The sequence below is a fragment of the Manacus vitellinus genome, unplaced genomic scaffold (assembly GCF_001715985.3).
Source record: "Manacus vitellinus isolate BGI_N305 unplaced genomic scaffold, ASM171598v3 scaffold_16_pilon, whole genome shotgun sequence".
Lineage (NCBI taxonomy): Eukaryota > Metazoa > Chordata > Aves > Passeriformes > Pipridae > Manacus > Manacus vitellinus.
The window spans coordinates 2,128,715-2,150,000 of NW_021939189.1; the positions used below are offsets into that span (position 1 = coordinate 2,128,715).

Genomic DNA, 21,286 nt, shown 5'->3' on the forward strand with positions numbered 1-21,286 from the left:
ATCAGGTGTTTCATTCTTCCCTGGTTTTCCTCACCCTGCCAGAAGCTGCATCTTCCACTTCACCCAAGTGCTGCTTTTGGCCTTTGCCGACATGGAACCTCCTGAGCACTAAAAATCAGCTTTTCCCTTGGATCCCCTCAGCTGTGGAGCAGCAGCTCCTGACAGTGCTCTTCCCTTGCCAGGTGGACCGTGCAGAGGAGCCCTGAGGATGGACACGCTGAGGGGCTGGGCTGTGCTGCTGCTCCTGGGGCTGGGCACGGCCCAGGACTTCCAGTGGACAAAGAACAACCCCGGCTCCTTCTACTACGGCACCTTTCCAGCTGGTACTCCGGGGCCACCCTTGCCTGGGGGGTTCCAGCCTTCCACATCCACCTGGGGGGTTGCACAAGTGACCACAAAGGTTTTCCTTGTGCTTCCAGGGAAAGGGCAGAGACAAAACCACAGGGCAGTTACATCCTTGGGAACACCAGGAGCCACAGAACCCTGCACTCCGTAGTCACTTCAAACACTAAACACGTACTAAATGCTAACAGATTATAATTTCATATTCCTTTACTTATATTTCCCTTTTTCTAAGATGCAGAGTACAACAAATCACACCTGAGAACTCCCCTCCTTTCTCATAAATAATCTAAAACTAATGAAATATTTTAAACTAAAAATAACCTTTGCAGCTGACTTAAGAAATAGGTGAAATAACTGGGCTTGTTTCAAGCTGTTTATATTATTCAATCCACTCTTCAGTACTGATTTATGAACTTTATCCTTTCTTCAACATATATTTATATATACATTTCACTCAAGCAAAATCAGAATTAGAAGGACATCTGACTGCTTTTCATGCTCAAGTTTTTAAGTGGTTTATGAAATGGATTCCTCGTGGTATTTTGTGTAATAATAGGAAAGTAATGCAGAATATTTCTATTTATTTTACATAACAGCTAGACTTGTGGTTGCTAAAACCACCACAAAAACCAGCAGGGAAAAATGATGTGAAAACCTCTATTATTTTTTTTTTACAGTAAGACCTTTCTGCCATGCTATCAAAGCACTACCTCATCACTATAAAATAGATTTTATATATTTAATACATTTAAGAATGAGATTCCTTTCCAGTGCCTTAGAACACCTCCAGTTTACACCCCACATTCAGACAGTCCCTTTTTAGGCACTGATACATTTTCACATGGAAAACACTGGCCTTTTGTCAGGACCTTCACATTCAGTTCCTTTCTCCTGTTAAAATTTAGTACCAAGACCAGTTTAGGAGGAAAATGTTGGAGTAACTCCCTTGTTTTCCCTCCAGGTTTCCTCTGGGGTGTGGGAAGCTCTGCCTACCAGACTGAGGGGGCCTGGGACAAGGATGGGAAAGGACCAAGTATCTGGGATGCTTTTACCCACAGGAAAGGGAAAGTGTTCAGGAATGAAACGGGAGATTCAGCCTGTGATGGATACTACAGAGTCAAGGTACCCTTCCCTTCACCTCTGCAAACACCCTGGAGCCATTCCATGCTCCTCATTTCCCACCTGGAAATAACACCTTTAGTTGCTCTATAGGCTCCTTAAACTTGGGATGATATTCTTAATTACTTCTTAATCACTTCTTCTTTCCCAACAATCTCACTGAATCAATCACACCACTGCACTTCCCAAACATGTCTCCATTTGGCAGGATTTTGGTGTCATTCCAAATTGTGTAGAACTTCCAGATCCTTAGTTAGAACAATGGACACATTTGAGCTTTGAATAAAACTGACACTTTTCTCTGTGTGCTTGAGGTTTTCTATGTGTTTTCAAGAGGCTTTAAAATTCACTCTGAATGTTTCCCCTTTTTTGAATGGGTAACAAATAAATAATCAGTGCAGCTCTATTCACAAGATGTTTCCAAGCTCAAAACCATCAAAAACAATTTTCCAGTGACTGTCCTGGAGGGAAGACACATCCACAGCAAGAGGAATCCAAATGCCTGGGATAAGCCAGTATCACATAATTGGGATTCCAACTCATTTTAAGTTCTATTCCACTGAGGTTTCTCCCCATGGGAGAATCAGAGGTTTCAGCAAGAACTAAGAGAAAAGAAACCTTTTGTGCTTTACTCTGCTAAAATGGGGAAATACAGGAGAGGTTTCATGTGGTCTCTCAAACCAGCAGCAGTTTGAAAGAACAGATTAATAAAAACCCTCACAGAGGCTGGGGCTGAGCCTCACTGGGCTGTGGCACCCGAAGAGATGGACGTGATGAGCACAGGACATTTTTCAGAGAGGATCTGGGCAGAAACAAAGTCATTTCAACATTTACCCACCTCTCTGGGCTGGGATTTTGAGACACTTTCTAAAACTTACTGGTATGTGCCCAGTTACAGGGTCTTCTTTCTATGAAAGCATTCTTTATTTGCTTTAATCATCAGAATTTGCATTGGCTCAAACACTATCAATTGCTAATTTCTTTTAATATTGAAGATGGATGATTTCTTACAATAAGAACATGTATTCATATGGAATTTAGGTTTTTTCCTAACTCCAGTGTAGGGTAATAAATGAAAGCCTGTGCAACCATGTTTTCAGCCTAAGCTGAAATGTTTGAGGTCAAGATTTACAGGCTTCTATTATTTTCTGACAAATTCTGACATAAATATCATTGTGGTGCAAAATACCTCAACTTACATTTCAGTCCTGAGGGTCAAACCCTTCTGTTTCCATAGTTACAGAAAACATTACAGGACTTCTTTGGAGTGTCCAAAAAAAAAAAAAAAAGAAAGGATACCAGTAGAACCAACCATCTCAAAATCAAAAATAACAGATGGAATCCCCTTTTGGGGAACTCCTCTGCAGATTTTCTGCATTCAGGATCAGTTAGGACAGATGAGTACCTGAAGTTGTTCTGCTCAGCCTTGGGATGTGGGGGATTTTCTTTTCCCAGGATGACATCCAGTTACTGAAGGAGCTCAAAGTGAATCACTACCTCTTGTCCATCTCGTGGCCTCGGATTATGCCCACTGGAATCAAAGGTAAGCACAACAATTTCCCTACATTCTCACCACTATTTTTATCAGGAATTTGCCTCCTGAATAACCCACAGTTGTTTAAAATTACTGTTAAACAGGTTTCAGTTTCTTTGCAGAACAGAGTTTACCCATTACAGTGTTCCCATTGCTGAAATGGACAATTCCTTAGTCAAAATTTTTAGATTTCTATTCCTTCAGTTCTTTGAGAACCAAGCCAGGGAATTCCTTGTCTGTGCTTTCCATCAGCTGAGCAGCTGAATGAGAAGGGAATCCAGTTCTACAATGACACAATTAACAGCCTCCTGGAAAACAACATTACCCCTATTGTGAGCCTCTACCACTGGGATCTTCCACAGGTAAGACAATATTTAGATTAATGAAACATCAAAGATAAAGTATCAAATATAAAGTATTTCTATGTTTAAGGACTAAAATGACTTTAGAAAATTAATGATATCTGCATGACTTTAAGTACTTTCAACTATTTCCTATTCATTTCTATTTTATATGCATTGAAGTTTTGAAAAATCTCCTTCTGAGCTACTGACATAAAGTCTTTGTTAACAAGCAGCTGAACTTTAAGTACAATTATCAATTCTTGAAATTCATATTCCCAAAGGTTCTCCAAGAAAAATATGGAGGCTGGCAGAATATAAGCATGATAAATTACTTTAATGATTATGCAAATCTGTGTTTTGAGAAGTTTGGTGATCGTGTGAAACACTGGATTACTTTCAGCAACCCTTGGGTAAGTTATCAGTGCTGTCCTTCCAAACCCTTCTGTTCCCAGAAATCCATGGAAGTGACACTAGAGGAAAGTAGGTTAGAAATGGGAGGGGGAGAAGGAAAGGGAGAGACTTAGACCATTAATCTTCGTGGCCAAAAATCTCGGTGGGCAGAGCTTGCACAAAGGTTGAGTTTTAAGATAAAATTCCAGTGAAGTTTTAAAAAATCATCAGCTGGAGAGGAAAGAGGGACAGGAATCAGAGAGGCCCCTCCTGAATTTCATCAGGTCACTCCATGAACACCAGTCACCAGCACCTTGTTCCCAACAAGCCACAGCACGTTATCAACCAGGCAGGGTGGGAGCAGATGGGAGCCAAGGGGAGGAAAAATGGGATTGGAGAGGGACAGCCCCTGCAGGGGAGCACAGAATCCCAATCCATAGCATGGCAGCACATTCCTTGGAGAAGAACTAACTCTGTGTCTTTGCAGGCAGTTGCTGAGAATGGTTATGAGACAGGAGAACACGCCCCAGGACTGAAGCTCGGGGGGTGTGGAGCATACAAGGCTGCTCACCACATCATCAAAGTAACACTGAAATCATGCTTTAAATTATATGTTAATTAAGAATTTTTTAGCAAATTTTACTCTTTAAACAGAGATATAGTTTCATAGCAATGGAATTTCCAAGTAGGACATGGAAATTATCCCCTGCCTTTAAACCACCAGTGAATATTCCAGTGTAGCCTGGAATTGTAGGTGCTTGATGTGACACTGTTGCATCAACTTCAATTTTCCTTATAATTTAAGTGCCTCATAGTAAGTTTCAATCTGATTGAAAAGCAAATATCCAGGTTACTCCAGAAACAAGCAATAATATCCTGACCTGTTGAAATGAACTGGAATTTTGCAAAGTGACTTCAGGAAGGGAAGGAAGGCTACTGCTTGTTAAAATTAGTGTTCACCTGCCTGAATGAATTAGGCAAAGACATGCAAAGACTGGAGACATGGACAGAACACTCCAGTGACTGTATCTATATAGTAGATATATAGTTACTATGGATGTATAGTAATGTGTGTTACCTCCCTGGGGATCTCCTGGAGTTCAGGAAGGAATCTTGCATAAATGCTTTTTGACCTCTTACACGAAATGAAAGCTTCTGTGACACACCTAAAAGAAATTCTGTGATACTTTCAGACAGATCTTAGTGCAAAAACTGCTCTTCACCAGCTTTGCAATACTGCCCATGGCATAACAGGTTCAAACATGCAGGTGATTGACTGTGTTTTAATTTGCAGACTCACGCCAAGGTTTGGCACTCCTACAACAACACGTGGCGCAGGGAGCAGCAAGGTAAGCAGGAATCATCCTGGGATTGTCCTTGATTTATGGGAAGGGCTTAGAGATGATGCACAAACTGCAGAATTGTCCCTCTGTGTTTTTAGGGATGGTGGGAATCTCCCTGACCAGTGGCTGGGGGGAGCCTGTTGACCCCCACAGCCAGACAGACAGGGACGCCGCTGAGAGGTACATCCAGTTCCACCTGGGCTGGTTTGCAAACCCCATTTACAGAGGGGACTACCCAGAGGTCATGAAGAATTATGTGGGTAAGTCCCAGTAACCAACTAAAGATGAATAAATCCCACACTTTGAGCACATTAAAGGGAATAGCTCCTGGCCAGTATGTACTTTAGTCAGGGATGAGGGCACAGGTGAGACATCGATGGCCCCCAGGGCGGACACGGCTCCTGAGCAGTTTGGGGACACACCAGAACACTTTAAATCACTGGTTTTCCATGTATTGCACCCAACTCACTTCTCCAAACTAAAAGGATGAAAGATTCTTTCATCTTAAAGAAGCAATCAAACCCAAGTGGCCTCTACACTTACATCAAGCTCAGGAAAACCATAAGAATTCCTTCCCTGGGAGGGTGGGGAGGCCCTGGCACAGGTTGCCCAGAGAAGCTGTGGCTGCCCCTGGATCCCTGGAAGTGTCCAAGGCCAGGTTGGACAGGGCTTGGAGCAACCTGGGACAGTGGAAGGTGTCCCTGCCCATGGCAGGGGGTGGAATGGGATTATCTTTCAGGTCCCTTCCAACCCAAACCATTCCAGGATTTCACAGTTCTCTGATTTACTGCTGGTGAGGGAAAGCAAACAAATTTCCTGCCCCTCACAAGTGTTTCCTGCCATTATTCTGATAGGCAGGAAGAGCGCCCAGCAGGGCCTGGGGACATCCAGATTACCAACCTTCTCAGTGCAAGAGAAAACCTACATTAAAGGCACCTCAGATTTCCTGGGAATAGGTCATTTCACCACTCGCTATGTCCTGCAGAAGAACTTTCCCTTTCTCCAAGTGTCTGGTTACCACACTGACAGGGACTTGGCTGAACTGGTGGACCCCAACTGGCCAGCTCCGGGTCCTAAGTGGCTTTATTCTGTGCCCTGGGGGTTCAGAAGATTGCTCAACTTCATCAAGGTGAGTAGAGGAGATCTTTAATTAAAAAGAGCCAACAAAATGCCTGGTTACACACAGGAGCTGCATTTACACTCTTTGATTTTCAACAGTTCCCCCCTAAATATTTATCTTGTCACACTGGGAGGTTTCCTTTTAAAATAAAACTGTAGTTATATTAAATTCCTAGTTACCTTTTTCTTACTAAGTAAACCTAGAAAATCGCTTTTAGGGCATTTTTTTCTAGCTTTGTGTTGTCAAAATAAAGTTATTTTATGTAAACCCCCTTGTTTGCAGACCCAGTATGGGAACCCCCTCATTTATGTGACAGAGAACGGGGTGTCTGAGGCAGCCCAGTGCACTGAGCTGTGTGATGAGGGCAGGATCCAGTACCTGAAGGGATACATCAATGAGATACTCAAAGGTAACTTAAAACACCTTTTAGGGGTTGGACTTTTTGAGTGTTTTCACCTTCTGGTTATCTCTACTTGTCTTTTACATCGTAAAGAAATAAATATCTAAGGGTGAAAGGAGATGATAAATTGTCAGCAAAATGACAATGGAAGCAAATCTACTGATGCTAATAAACATAATAACCTCCATGAGATTTAATATTGCAACAGATCAGCAGTTTTTCCATGTTCAAAAAGGAGAAATTGCACTTAATTACCACGTTCACAAAGCTCTGGGACCTCTAAGCTAAAGACAGCATTTTTAAAGACTCCAAATGACTTTTTACTTTGCTTTTTTCCTGTCCTCCTCCCCATCTCTTCCTGGTATAAACCCAAACACCTACAGACTTAAATACAGAGTATTTGAAGTACCACAAACACATTTCCCAGAATCTTTTGGTTTGTGTTTGCAGCTCTCAATGATGGAGTCAATGTGAAAGGTTACACTGCCTGGTCCCTGCTGGATAAATTCGAATGGAACAAAGGATTCTCTGAAAAATTTGGGCTTTACCACATTGACTTCAAAAACAAGAACAAGCCACGGTACCCAAAGGCATCTGCTGACTATTATAAAAAGATTATCAGTGCCAATGGATTCCCAAATCCAAGAGAGGTGATGTGAACTGCTGGTTTTATTCTTTTTTTCTTCAATACACGGGCAAATATCTCATAGGATTTCAGGAAACTTGTCTGAATATGGTACATGAAGTGATACTTGGGTTGTGTAAATTAGGGATGTGTTTCACAGACACTGAAAGTGGGAACAGCCTCGATTACTGTTTCCAAAAACTCTAATTGGAATTACTGAATCAGAAGGTAGCAGTGCCCTGTCAGATTTCTAGGTAGAAAATTACATATATTCCATATCATTTTGCAGCAAGGTAGTACATATCATGATGTGATTTTAAAAATCTTATTAAACAATTAACTTGGAGAAATATATTGCAACAAAACCCACAGAGACACGAAGGAACTTGGAGAAAATCATTGAGATTTTGAGAGAATAAAGTAGTTTCGAGTCTGTTATAGTGGACAAGTGCTGAGGGACAGAGAAGGGGCAGAATCTTGCACTGTAACAGAACTGCTGTCGACCTTCCCAGGTGGAAAACTGGTACAGGAAGGCCATGGACTCCTGCTCTTCCACACACCATCTCCTCGCTGCAGGTAAGGATGGGTCTGCTTTTGTTTTACAAAAGCACTTTATGGAATTTCCAGATTTTAAATTTCTCTGTGAACAGTCCTACTAACAAGGTCCTAAAAGGGATTTTCTCCCTGAAAGCACAAAAAGCCTCTAAAGAAAAATGTGTTTATTTACTCTCTCCAACTAAAACCACTGTAGGGGAATGGATTAACTTGGGATCTTGGTGGAACACACGAACTGGAAGAGATCCTGCTTAAAACCGAGGTTAGGGATGACAGGGTTCTCCTGAAAATAAAAGTGCTAAATGCTTTTGCAAACACAAACCAACCCAGAGAGAAAATCTCTAAGTGTTTGATTTCTACACAAAGTGCAACCATAAAAGAAAAGGGCCAAGGCCTGGCCTAAGGTTAAGCCAAGTTTTACTCTGGTAACAAAGCCACCAGCAGCTCAGAGCAGCTGCTCAAGGACAGGGAACACTGGAGGCTCTGCAGCTTCCAGTGCCAGGCTCAGCCAGCATTCCTGGGGTAATCCAGGCCCCTCCACAATTCCTGAGTTAAACAATCAACCCCAGTGGGTTTCTGCAGCTTTTAAGAAAGATAAATTAGTGTTATGGAGTCTTACAAGGAGGATGAGCTAAATTCCACATGGTAGGAAAGGTCAGTCATCCCAAGTTTATCCTGCTCAGCCTCAGCTCCCGAGTTCCATGTTCTGTGGGAATGAACTGGGTTTCCTGAGCTCTTCCAGGCTTTCCTGGGGGATAAAATTCTACCCTTTTAATAAAACCCTTTTGATTTTTCAAACAGCTACAGGACAATCACAAAAAGGGCCCAAGTGCCTCCCAAGGATTTCTCTTGGACAATTTTCTACCCTTTCCCCTTCAGGTGGAGGGAATAAAAATCAAAGGCATGATAAAATACTGTTAATACACTGAAACTAATTCCTAGCAAACATCATTTTTACAGCCCTTTGAGCCCTGAATGTCTTCCAAAAATTACCTCAGAAAGAAAAAAAGGGGGAAAACTGTCATGGATTTGCTCCAGCTTTTGCAGACTGCTGAAATTTTGTTTGTTTTCTTTGCTGTTTATGCCAATGTCAACAATTTTATGCTCAAAAAAATCCTTAATTTATGCAAACTCTCTTTTAGTGCACTCCAAAGGAATAAATTTCTTACATATTCCTCATTTCTCAAATTCTAGATTCCCTGATTACTCACATGGAAATGGTGACAGAGATTGTTCTTCCTACAGTTTTCACACTCTGCATCCTCATCTGTATTGTCCTACTCATATTCTACCTTCGAAATCACACCTAAAATTACACATTCACACACTTTCACTGGGCAAAAGGAATAAGATGCAGCTGTTTTGAGGGGTTAAAGTTCACCACAGATGCCTCTTTTTAAACCCCTGTAAAGAAACTTTACTTACCCACCTAAGCTTTTAGAGCTTTTTCTGCTCAATTCCCAAAATACCACTTTTTTTTTTCAATCAAAACCCAAAGTACTTTCTCTTTCTACATCAACTTCTACTGATTTGATGTAGGAGATTTTACATTTGGTATTATTTGGGAAACTATTACAGATTTGTTCACCAGAAATACAGTTCAGATTAAAGTGATTCCAACCTTGACAGTACAAATTTCAAGGGATTAAAAGCTGCTTGCAAATTCTGATTTCAGTCTTGTTCATCACTAGGCTTTTAATTACCATGTAATTGCTACTGGAAGAGAGTCAGGCACCTAATTTTCAAATACAAAATTAAAGCTTTTCTTCAAAATATTAAACGGATATTTATTAAGATGTAATATTAGGAAAGGGGTAAGAAATAAGATTTACTGAGGGGAAACCAGAAATGATTGAAATTTAGTTTTTAAAGGCATGAATACTGGAGTTTTGCTTATTCTTACTTATCCATAGTTAAGTTTCTTTCTGCAGAATGTTTCTGTTTCAAATTATTTAGTCAGCATAAACTGTGGGATTTTTAAAATCAGACTATACCCAATCTAACCAACCTAACACCTGCAACTGCCAACCCAACAGATTTAAGTGATTAAGCCCAGCCAATCATACTGATTTTCTTCTCAAAAATTATGCAAAACATACAAGACAACACTGCTAATATATAAAATAACTCACTTCACATTGAAGGAAAGAAAAAATCATTTGAAGAGGAGAGGGAAGCATATCCAAGAATACCCCCAAATATAAACACTCCAAAATATCAACACAGGGACAAAGAAAACCAGATTGTCAGAAGATCCCAGGCCCCTGGATGAACAGCTTTCCAAACCTGTGAGGATGATGAAGCATCACTTGATGTGAGGAAAACATGACATTATTGCTTGGTTTGTTGGTTAAGATAATGGACCCTTTGAACAGTGTCTGATTGCACTTTTAATGAACAGAAATAAAAGATGAAACCCCAAAGTGCAAAACTTTATTGAATGCTTGTAAATATAAGACCAACAACAAAAAAACCCTATATTTTCAAAATATTTATACTGTACAGGCTTAAATGCACAATATTTACAAACAAAAGAAGTGCCTACAGATGAATTGTGGCTGTGTAGGTCCCACTTAAGCACATTAAAGCCAAAAACTCAGTGAGAGGAGCTGTTCTTTAAATCAGTGTTCCTAAATAATCTGTTGGGACACAGAAGACACTGAACTTTGCCTTTACTGTACCTTTCCTGCAGACTAACCTGGATTTATGTGAAATGCACCTGACTGCACTTGGTCACTGTGATAAAATACAGCCTTTCTTCAGGGCTCCCATTTACTGTGGAGTCAGAGAAGAGACCTGGGAGGACAAAGGGGAAGGTTGGGATTAGTCACAGTTCTTGGAAATGGCAGGATCAGCTCATGGAGCAGCTTCCAAACTGCTTCCCAAACTTCAGTCTCACCCAAGGACTTTGTGCCAAAAATCAGCACCAACAGGAGAGTTTTACCAAATCAGCACATTCTGTCAAACCTCACCCCAAAAAAGCAAATGATTTCTTTTCACTTGTTCTACATGTGATTGCAGTAAGGAATGGATTCTCCCCTTAGCACCTGCTCTCCTCCCTGACTCCAGACCAATCCTAACAGGAAAATTTCTCTTCAAAACCATTCTGAGACATTGGCAAAGATTTTAGAAATAAGTTGCAAGATTTTCTGGGTAACACTTAATCATATTTGGAACTGTGTTGTCATTTCAGCTCTAAAAACATAACTCAGAAAGTCACAGCTTTCTAAAAATATTCAACTCTGTAAATACCACCCCGCTCTTTCATTAAAAGGCAGAACATCATTTTGTTTTGATGAAAAGTAAATGTAAGTACAAAAAGCTTCAGACCCACTGAGCTCAGTATAAAAACTGAATTTGTTTGAAGGGTGTCCCCTCATGACTTTGTTTCATCCCAACCATTCCTCACCTGAATTGTTTGATGCCACATGTTCCACAGGAGGATTAGTACTGACTTGCCACATTGTTTTCACCTCCTTTGCTCCGTGCCCACTGCTTATCTCCACCTTCCATAACTCAGGGTGTTCACTGAGAGAATAAAAAAAGCCATCAAAATTCAGTCCCATCTGAATTTGAATGCTGCAAACACTGAGGTTTCTCTTACTCTTGGTAGAATTTCTTCACAAGAGCTGGTCTGATGGGCAGCTGAAACACATGTTTCTCGTTGAGAGGGTTTTCCTTGTAATACTTCATGCAAATCCTACAGTATATATCAACCAGTTAATTTCTTTGGAGAAATGCTTGTGCAAAATTAGCTATACTCCCAACATTTCAATATATCCTTTAGTTTTCAGTTTTAGTCCCAAAGCAACATTTAGCAGCAAGATCCAGCTGCTCCTCCTGCAGTCTCACAACCACCATTAAGGAGAGCTGGGTTTTTTAAGTGTTTCTTTAAAACTGTCAAAGAAATTCTATTTCTTATTGTCATTTAAAGAGCAAGAAGTAAAAATGCAAGAGTTACTGTGTCAAAGGGAAGAGGTTCTCATGTCTGAACTGGAGTAAGACTCTGCAGTTGACCATTATTTCCAGCATATGGTGGAGCTTTTGAACACGATGAACTTGTTCCTGCAGATCCACTGATGTGGAAGTGAAGTAATCCTGGAAGAGCAAAGAGCTTCTGCTCTTACCTGAGCACTGAGTTTCTACAGACAAACAGCACATCCTCAGTAAACTAAAATAATCCTCCTGCTTCTTTTGAAAAGCCAAAATTTTAAGAGAGGCCCAGCAGACTCAGAACAAAGTTCCATCAAAGTGTGAATGAAGGTTCACTGCCCTGACAGCAACTTCTCTCAGATACCAAACCAATTATATATAATATAGAGAGAAAATATAATATATATTATGTATTATATTAAACAAAACAATGACATTCCTGCAGTTTGCTGTTCCAACCTCATGATCTGCAATTCAGTTTCTCAGCTGATAAGTATGACATGACTTTCACCCCCCCATCAGCTGAGCTTGTTTTACTTTATACTTTAAACTGCTTTCAGAGTTTCAAAATAAAAATAAAGCATCTCACCAAGTAGGTTAATGTTGCAAGTTCCTGACCTGTAAAATGAACAGGAGAAATTAAAAATAATTAAAATTTAACACATAGTATCAGATGAAACATAAGCAAGATTCAGGTAATCAGATAGGGAACTCTACTGAAGAAAAGTGCAAAGTCACCAGAAATGGAATGTTATTTATGGACAGGATTGTTCTTCAAAACAAGAAAAAAAAAACCTGCCAGGTGGCCAAGAGGCACGATTTTATTTACCAAAAAGGCTGCACAGTGAAGAAAGCCACCCCACACTTTCACACAACCAGCCTCCTTGGGACACACAGCTTTACAAGCAGTGAAAACAGAAAAGCAAGTTAAAGAATGAAAACAGGATGACAGAGCAAAGCAGGAATGAAGAAATGAAGGGGGTAACACCAAGGGTAAAATACAAAGCTCCAGTTTTTTAAATTTTGAAACCCTGTACAACTGAAAAGTTCAATTATTAAGGAGGCTGGAAACTGCACTTCAGCAGATGGGAAGAGAGATGGAGGTTACCAAAAAGTTCATTATTCCTGCATGGAATAGCTTTTCTCTTGAATTCCTGATCAGGTAACAGGTCTCAGGCTCACCTATGAAAAAACTGACATAATCCTTCTTCATCTTATCCAAGCCAATCTCAAAGAGCATCTGGATGGGAGTGATGCCACTGAGGGAAACCACCTCCACCTTCCCATGGTAGGACTGCTGGATTAACTTCCGTAGGAAGCTGCTGCTCCCCTGATGAATCTGGACATGGAAGAAGTTCCCTTGTGAGGTGAAACATCAGAAACATTGTTTGGAAGTACAACAATAGAAACAGAAACAAGCTGTGACACAGGGAAGTAATTTAAAAACACTGTAACACAACTGAGGGCAGTGAAGTGACAGGAAATATGTGTTACTACTCAAAATGTCAAGATTTATTGTGACACACACCCAGGGCTGGATCTCCCCACGTTCCAGGGATTTTATGACCCGTGTGAAACAGTCTATCAACTCCTGGTAGGAACTGACACCTGGGAAAAAAAAAAGACACAATCATTTAATTATCAGTCCAGGACTGTTAAGTCAGTAACAATAAGCCAACACACAAGAATAAAATCCTTTAATTAAAGAATGAGAGCTGAAATGACAGACTGCACTGCTTTTTGGTAACTTTGTCACATGATGGCTTTAAAAAAGGTTACTACAAATTAAAAATGATCAGCCAGCACTGAACTGTGTATGATTGAGAGCATGGCAGCAGCAGATTGTCATACACGGATTTTGGCAGCATTCTCTCTATTTACATTGAAAATTGTCCTTCTGATCTAAAATGAAAACTATAGAAATTATTTTTCTGTTTCAGAGCAGATGGGCACTACCAATTGTTTACAGTCAAACAAAATAAAATCCAGGAGCTGCTGCTGGATGTTGTGAGAAAGTACATCACCTCACACCCCCAAAATGAGCTGTTTTGGAGTCTGTTCACACCAATTCTCTGAAGAGCTGATCAGTCCTTGAAACTCAGAAATGTTCATCCTCTTCCCTGACAGAGCAATGTGGTCCAGCAGACACAGAGAAGGGAGGAAGGAAAGGAAAACCTCACAATACACTCACTTCTCATTTTGCACCATAACTGTTCAGCAAAATCCAGGTCTCCTCTCTCACTGAAGATGGATTTGATGTAACTGTCCACTGCAGCCGTGTCACACTGGATTTTCTGAAAGAGTTTGTTGGTCTTCAGTAAAAAAGGGGATTGAGATTCAAAAACTGTCCATATCTTAATTTCTCCAGGGATCAAAACTGGGTGCATCACTAACTTTCCCCCTTTTCCAGGGAAACTATCACTGCATAGTAATTTGGAAGCATATTTTTATTTAAAAGTGAGTCTGATTCTTTCCAGAATTATCACACTGGACAACTGCTGGCCTTGGATGAGGAAGCAAAGCCTCCTGTCAGAGAGACTTTACACCCCAGCCAAGTGTTGTCTGTACACCCAGCAGTGCCCTGAGAGGCCAAAATCCATCCAAAATCTCAGAACACAGAACTAACTGCCTGTTTTCCTGATAAGAAATATTAGTGGTTTGGTTGATCCAGAAATCAAAATATTTTTAGCTTGTCAACAAAATGCTACTTCTCTCTTGAAAGAAAATAGACCTAAACCTTTCCTTGTAGATTGAAAGGTAAAAAATCTTAACATAACCAAACACATTTTTATGTGTTAAATTGCCCATTGCTTTAAAATAACATAAACTTCTAATAAATAGAACAGACATCCAGCTGATACCATTATATTGACCCGAAATCATTAAATTAGGCAAGAAAAGCAAATTAATGATAGAATTGCCTGTTAGACCTTCTCCCATTATTTTTACATAGTTAGGAAATTGCACAAACCTCTGTTTCACCCTTGCTCCCAGACCCACAGTCTCCATCCAGCTTCTTCTTTAAATCTGGTAGAGGAAAAGAAACAAATTTTACCACCATGAAAAAGAAATATCATCAAACCACTCTCATTAATCCCCAGGCACATCATAAAAACACACAACTAACAGACAAAAAAAGTGTTCATTTTAAAAATGGTTTTACTGGGTAAGGATATAGCCTGAAAGGATATATTTTTTTAAAATATGTTTTTATTATAATTACTCTTACACATGATATTAGGACAAAGTAAAATGACAGATCTTTACTAAGCTATTTAACCACTCTGTGCAGGAGGTTACAGCCCAAAAATTAACAACTCTAGTTCTGATGCTTTAGAAATTGTATGTGGCATTTGCTTTTATTTCTGTGCCATGTGAAATCCCTCTCCCCAGGGAAAAAGCAGCCATTACCAGTCAGGAATTCCTGGACCAGTTCAACAGCTGATTCAGACTCCAGAGGCTCAGGCCACTCAGTCACACCTGTCTTCAAACCTTCAGCCAAAGCCTAAAGGCAGCGTGAGAATCAACACAACAAATCAGGTCTTGCTGGAGGCTCTGCACGAGTCACACTTCAAAATGCAGGTAACTTTGTAAGAATCATAAATCTCTGCACAGATAACCAGGAATTTAGAAACTTCCAGGATTTCTGGATGAGTTGTCCTCTTTGTATTCCAAAACTAAAACTGAACTCGAAGCTTAACCTTTAAAATAAAAGCTTAGAGTTATCTTCGAAACAGGTGAGGAAGTTTTAAATAAAGTGAGTTATTAACACATAAAATCATCAGTCCATGTGAATCTGAAACTGGAATTTCTTCCTTGTACTTACCAGGAGAAGCTGCAGCTCCCGATACACCTGGTACACAGGACTCCTGGGATCCCCTGACTCCAGGGCAATGTTCTGCAAGTTCCACAAGTTAAAGTCAGTTCCAAACTTCAGAAATCAATCCTAAAACTGTCCTTGGTGAAAGGCACGTCAGCATAATTCACAGTCTACATTATGAACAGGTTTTGGTGTTTTATTTTCTATCCTTTACACTGCTCATGATGTAATCTGTGCAAAGAGCTCGGGTTTGTTTGCTTTTCCCAGCTGGACTTACCAGAGTGGCAGCTGAAATCAGTGGGGGAGTCTCCAGAATCTTATCAACAATATTCCATGTAATATCAACATAGATATTGCCTCCAGATTCTACAATGGTGTCCTCCATTGCAGCAACTTGGATCAGTTCATACTGAGCAAATCCTTTGGTTGTCACCTGAGAATGAACAGATTGAAAAATAAAACCAACAAAACCGCCACAGCATTGATGGGTTTGTGTGCAGGCAAAACGATTGCAAAAGCATTTCACAAAAACACAAAAAAGGGTTAATATCAGACAAATGCATTACAAATGGTACCTCAGGGCAGATTGCTGTACTACAGGATCATACTAAGGTGAGTTTTCTATATAGAATCTATAAAGTTTCTCCAAACCAGCATCACAAATCCCAAAATAAGAGCTTTTAAACTGAAACTGAAGCCATGACAGAGTGTAAAAACCTACCACAGATGAATGATGTCTTCTTTTATGTTCCATTTTGAGCTCCTCCAGGTTTGCAAAACAGGTTTTATCAGCTGTAGGACCTAGGAAAGGAAAAACGTGAGAATCAAAAACCCCCATTTGACACAACTCAATGTGACACTTAAAATTCATTCTCAAATGCTCCATTTGGTCAAGAATGACTCCTGATATCCTTTAGAAAACAGGGATTCTCCTTGCATTTGTCCTGTTGGTAAGAACTTGGGTGAACACAGAAGTGTTTAGTGTGAGTCAGTGGTTGTGTAAGAAGCTGAATAGCAGCAGTTTAAATGTGCTGTTATTGCACAGATACAGCTGCATTAATTCTATTAAAAAGCTATTTTCCCCACACAGCACTGGTTAAAAACATCTCTTCTCTCTTTTTTTAACCTCCTTTTGTTTTTTAAAGCCAAGAATGCAGAGCATTCCCAAGCCAACATCACAGACAGAGCAAACACAGCGTTGTCACATCAGAATTGCCACATTTTTGAGCCTTCCTCATTTAATTTGATGTGCAACAGAAAACCTTACCATCACATGACACCATGTAAATCGTGATCCCTGTGATCTTCTTTCCAGCTCTGAGAGGCTCAGCTCCAATCCAACAGGTGTGTTCAGGATCAGAACCATCACACCTGACCCAGAGGGGAGGAAGCACCAGGTCCCCTATTCCCAGGTGGGTCACGTTTGGATTTTGCACCATTGCATATAAGGAAACCAACTGCCTAGAAATGGGAACAGGAGGAAAATTAGATGCCAGCAAATATCCTAAATTTGTCCCTTATTAAAACTTGACTCCTCTCTATCATGCTTTGTTAGCAGACTCAAATCATTTTACAAGAGGAATGCAGGATTGTAACCCTCTTTTTAGAGGTAGCACAATAAAGTCACAAAGGAAGAAGTCTAGAATATCATACTTCAAAATATAATCAACATATTAATTTTGACTGAAGAGTCTAAAATCATATTGTATTTTACATCTTAAGCTCATTAAAATATATCAGTTAGGTAAACCCCATTTTGGTACCACGACTTGGTATTTTAACAACAGCAAAAACCCCAATTTTTAAGATTTTTTTAACAGAACCTTTAGCAAAAAAACAAGCACTGAAGTCTTAGCAAGCTTTTTTTGGTGTCCTGTACCCAGTGAATCCCATGAACCCAATGGCACAGCTCACAAATGCTTTTCCAGTAACTTGATTTGAGCTCCTTTGTTAAAAACTTTTAACCAGGGGAGACAGTTTTTCAGGATGGAAAACGGTAAAATCTCCTCACAAACTAACGAGCAATTTTATTTGGGGGATTGAAAACAACAGAGGTTCTGAATATTAGGAAGAGGGACAAAAGCTGCAAAGGAAAACTACATCAGTAGGGCAGGGAAATCTTTGAGACTTACTTTGCTCTTCCCACAGAAAGAGCTGCTGGTCCAGGACTCTCCTTTGGCAAAAGCTCAGAGGGAAAAAGAGCTTCCTCTGGTTTTGATTCTTCCATGGAGTCACCTTCTTCATGGTGTGTCTTTAAGAGAAAAGTGTAGGTAGATCAAAAACTGCAAAGTGTGTGAAAATATTTGATGGGAATTCAAAAGCCTGGATTACATTTAAAAAAATCAACAACTGGCACACAAACTTACTGCCTTCTGCAAAATATACATTGTGCTGCTCCCATTCCAAAATCTTTCAACAGGACTTTTGCAACTGCCACCAACCAAACAGATCTCCACGTCAGTCTGGAAAATAATAATTAAAACTTCTTAATATAGTACAGAGAAATGCTGCCTTCCAGTAATTTTTTATACCAGAAATTGCAAAATTAACTAACTCCACAGCCTGTTTTCCAACCCTATTGCATCCATTCAAGAATCCCAGGCTATTTTACCTGAGGAGAACACAGGCACTGCATGCCATGGGTGGAATCAAATCGACTGTGAAAATGCAACAATTTTCAGCCAATCACAGAAAATCTAAATTCCAACCAGCTGATTCTAGGACAGACTAAAATTTGGTTCTATGAACAAAACTTCAGAGAATCTGAACTATGAGGGAACACTGAATTATCAACTGCTGTCACCAGATAGCCTTGAGATGGAGAATACTCTTTTAAAGTAACATCAAATATCAATCAGTTGCTTCTTTGACCGTCTCACGAGAGCTCTAAACATTGTTTGGAGACATTAAAAAAAAAACCAACAAACAATTCTTTCTCAAGAATAAAGGAATATCAATTTTTACTTAAGCTTTCCCATGCAGAGAAGCATTGCTTGAATCTTTATATCTAATCTGTTTTTTTTATATTACTATATATTTAAATAACCACCTGATTTTATTTTTAAACTATTATCAAGCTTACAAAAATCCCAAGATTAATACAACCATTAAAACAACCATTCTATGATTTTACCTCGTAGAGATATGGACGTTCAAGGACACTCTCCCTTCCCTCTTCACATATTCTGAAAGAAAACATTGACGTACGTGACCTTTTCCCCTCACCATTCCTAACTAAACAGCAAGTTACCCACACACATTAAACACCGCCACAACCGGCGCCTCCGCCGGGGCCACAGATCCCTCAGCGCGGAGACCCCCGGGAACGACCCCGATCCCCACGGGAGCAGGAGCCCACACAACCCCGGGAACAGCCCCTGGAATAGCCCCGATCCCCACGGGAACAGGAGCCCGCACAGTCTGGAAATAGCTCCGGGAATATCGCCGGGAACAGCCCCGGTACCCACTTGGGGAGAAGCCCGCCCAGCCCCAGGAATGACCCCAGGTCCCACCGTCGCAGGAGCCCGGCCAGCTCGGGAATCATCGCCGGGGAAGCCCCGGTCCCCCCGTTGCAGAGCCCGCCCAGCCCCGGGAATAGCCGGAACAGCCGTTGCTCACCGCCGCAGGAGCTCGCCCAGCGCATTCGCGCCCCTCTGCCGCCCTCCGCCATCTCCCGCCAACAACGACACTCCCGCGCGCCGGAGCTACGGGAGCAGCTGTGAGGGGAGGGTGAGGGCCGCCCGGATCCTCGCCGGAAAAGAATCCCCGCTTTGGAAGGGGAGAAGACAGAGCGGCCGAAGGGCGCGGGCGGGCACCAGGAGACCGAGGCGCGGCCGGAGAGAGCGGGCTGACGGGACCGGTTGAGTTGGGGCTGGGTCGGGATTCGACCGGCGCGCGCGGCAAAGCGGCGCGCACGGCGCGAGGGACATTGGTCATAAACTAAGGCGGTGAGGCGTCGTTCTTTTCCGGCGGGCGCGGCGCAGACGGCCACGAGCAGCTCCGCACCGCGCCATGTGAGGGAGCGCCGGACGGGGGAACACGGAAACGGGAGTGAGGGGCCCGGGGGAGCCGGGCGGGCAGCGGGGCTGGGCTGGGCGGGAGCGGGGCTGCGCGCGGCAGCGCTCCGGGCAGCGCTCCGGCCCGCTGCGGCTGGAGCAGCGGCGCCATTTTGGGCCTTCAGCGGCCGCATGGGGACCGGGACGGGCTGGGCCAGAGCTCGGCTTGGTGGCCCAAAGCCCCCCCTTCTTAGGGCAGAGCGGGGTTTGGGCCCATATCGCCGCCTGGCAGGGCCTTTTATTTACCTCACGTATTAGTCTAAAGCAAAACAAGCCCCACGGGAGCGTTTGGGTCCACGTAGAGTGAAAAAGAACGGCTTCTCTAAACGCCCTATTTGTGGTTTCTTAACTTTCTTTTCTTTTTTTTTTTTAATTTATTTCATTGCAAAACAGGCTTTAGGAGGCTTTGGTCTGGAACCAGTTTGCAGATGAACAACTTTTCCTGCCAATAACAGTTCAGGTTGTGCTCTGGTTCCCTCACGTCAAGTTTGGTGCTTGTGTTGGGATCTCTGCACCCACAGCAGGCCAGAGGCTGCTAGTGACCAGTGTCACAGGCACAGACGGCACTTCCATTGCCACGAGCTCGTTAATTTTGAGGGGTTTAGTATTTTTAATGCTTCCAAAACGAATTTTGGATGGGAAAGGGAAGGAATATGCTTTGCCTCTATTGTTGCCACAAGATTAATTAATAGTCAATACAGTTCAATGCTAAAAGATTTTTTTTTAAAGGATGCTGTTCGCACTGGCAGGCTATTTTGGGGCATCCTTTCAGCCTCTTTTTCAGGCAGCTGATGCGGAGGGCAGTTTAAATCTTCACCTTGCAAACTTTTAAACACCAGGAATTTTTCAGGGAGCCCAGACTTCACAAAAAACTCATTCTGACCGTTTGATGGTCTGCAGTCATTGTGAGTGTCTGAATTGTGTTGGAGAAGTTGGTTACAGCATTTGAGCTGTTAAACATAATATAAATAATGTTAATTAATTATCTAAATAAGTATTTATTTAAATAAACACAGGTGGGTTTTCCATGGGCTTTTTAACAGCAAGTGGGAAATAGTTTAGAAAGTGTTTATCAGAGAGCCCAGAGATTCAATCCTAGAGTAATTCTGCCCAAATTCCTTGTAAATCTATAAAATTTGAGACCTAGATAATGCTAATATTAATAAATAAATTATATAAATAAATATCTAAGCAAACACAGGTGGGTTTTCCATGGGCTTTTTAACAGCAGGTGGGTATTAGTTTAGAAGAGTGCAGCGATTCAATCCTAGAGTAATTCTGCCTAAATTCCTTGGAAATCAGTGAAATTTAAAACCTAAGTAATGCTAATATTAATAAAAAAATATCTAAATAACCACATGTGGGTTTTCCATGGGCTTTTTAACAGCAGGTGGGCAGTAGTTCAGAAGGTGTTTATCAAAGAGCGCAGAGGTTCAGCGCTGGAGCGATTCCGCCAAAATTCCTTGGAAATCTATGAAATTTGAATCCTTGGCTGTAGTTTCTGGCTGTGGGTCATGCTGTGGAGTTTCCCACTCCCCCGTGGAGGGGCAGTATTGCTGTGATGACGTAATTTGCGTCCTACCCAGTGCTCAGTGACAGTTGCCTGCTGTCGGTGCGCTGGCGCTGCCGGGTGACGACTCCCCAGTTCTGAGCAATACCGAGGGCTTGGCAAGCCAGGCATTGAGGAATTCCCTGTCCCTGTG

The 21,286-nt window shown here is 41.6% G+C and overlaps 2 protein-coding genes and 1 non-coding gene across 3 annotated transcripts; 2 read left to right on the forward strand and 1 right to left on the reverse strand.

Moving 5' to 3' along the window:
• The first annotated feature begins 208 nt into the window (after nucleotides 1–208).
• Nucleotides 209–9,085, forward strand: LCTL (lactase like). The gene is made up of 13 exons (XM_008923131.2): nucleotides 209–323; nucleotides 1,307–1,467; nucleotides 2,920–3,007; nucleotides 3,251–3,360; nucleotides 3,624–3,752; nucleotides 4,220–4,315; nucleotides 5,027–5,081; nucleotides 5,174–5,335; nucleotides 5,930–6,204; nucleotides 6,478–6,604; nucleotides 7,046–7,245; nucleotides 7,733–7,796; nucleotides 8,970–9,085. The coding sequence occupies exons 1-13, from the start codon at nucleotides 209–211 to the stop codon at nucleotides 9,083–9,085; spliced, it is 1,698 nt and encodes a 565-aa protein (XP_008921379.1).
• A 1,281-nt stretch (nucleotides 9,086–10,366) lies between these two features.
• ZWILCH (zwilch kinetochore protein) lies at nucleotides 10,367–17,990 on the reverse strand. Its single transcript, XM_018069595.1, has 16 exons — nucleotides 17,895–17,990; nucleotides 17,661–17,779; nucleotides 16,796–16,989; nucleotides 16,250–16,329; nucleotides 15,806–15,961; nucleotides 15,535–15,606; nucleotides 15,120–15,213; nucleotides 14,680–14,735; nucleotides 13,900–14,002; nucleotides 13,237–13,316; nucleotides 12,891–13,047; nucleotides 12,298–12,326; nucleotides 11,737–11,873; nucleotides 11,380–11,475; nucleotides 11,185–11,303; nucleotides 10,367–10,571 (listed from the first exon to the last, which is right to left on the reverse strand). The coding sequence occupies exons 1-16, from the start codon at nucleotides 17,913–17,915 to the stop codon at nucleotides 10,480–10,482; spliced, it is 1,605 nt and encodes a 534-aa protein (XP_017925084.1). The 5' UTR covers nucleotides 17,916–17,990; the 3' UTR covers nucleotides 10,367–10,479.
• A 3,147-nt stretch (nucleotides 17,991–21,137) lies between these two features.
• LOC112840997 lies at nucleotides 21,138–21,237 on the forward strand. Its single transcript, XR_003212653.1, has one exon. It is a non-coding gene; the product is annotated as a small nucleolar RNA SNORD16 (small nucleolar RNA).
• The last annotated feature ends 49 nt before the right edge of the window (nucleotides 21,238–21,286 follow it).

What these genes read in the sequence shown, in the direction of transcription:
- LCTL (XM_008923131.2), top strand. Translation starts at nt 209, where the DNA reads ATGGACACGCTGAGGGGCTGGGCTGTGCTGCTGCTCCTGGGGCTGGGC. An exon ending in ATGGATACTACAGAGTCAAG is followed by an intron (nt 1,468 to 2,919) that starts GTACCCTTCCCT and finishes TTCTTTTCCCAG; the next exon opens with GATGACATCCAGTTACTGAA. An exon ending in ACCACTGGGATCTTCCACAG is followed by an intron (nt 3,361 to 3,623) that starts GTAAGACAATAT and finishes ATATTCCCAAAG; the next exon opens with GTTCTCCAAGAAAAATATGG.
- ZWILCH (XM_018069595.1), bottom strand. Translation starts at nt 17,915, where the DNA reads ATGTATATTTTGCAGAAGGCA. An exon ending in TGATTTCAGCTGCCACTCTG is followed by an intron (nt 15,607 to 15,805) that starts GTAAGTCCAGCT and finishes TGGAACTTGCAG; the next exon opens with AACATTGCCCTGGAGTCAGG. An exon ending in GTTATGGTGCAAAATGAGAA is followed by an intron (nt 13,317 to 13,899) that starts GTGAGTGTATTG and finishes TTTTTTTCCCAG; the next exon opens with GTGTCAGTTCCTACCAGGAG.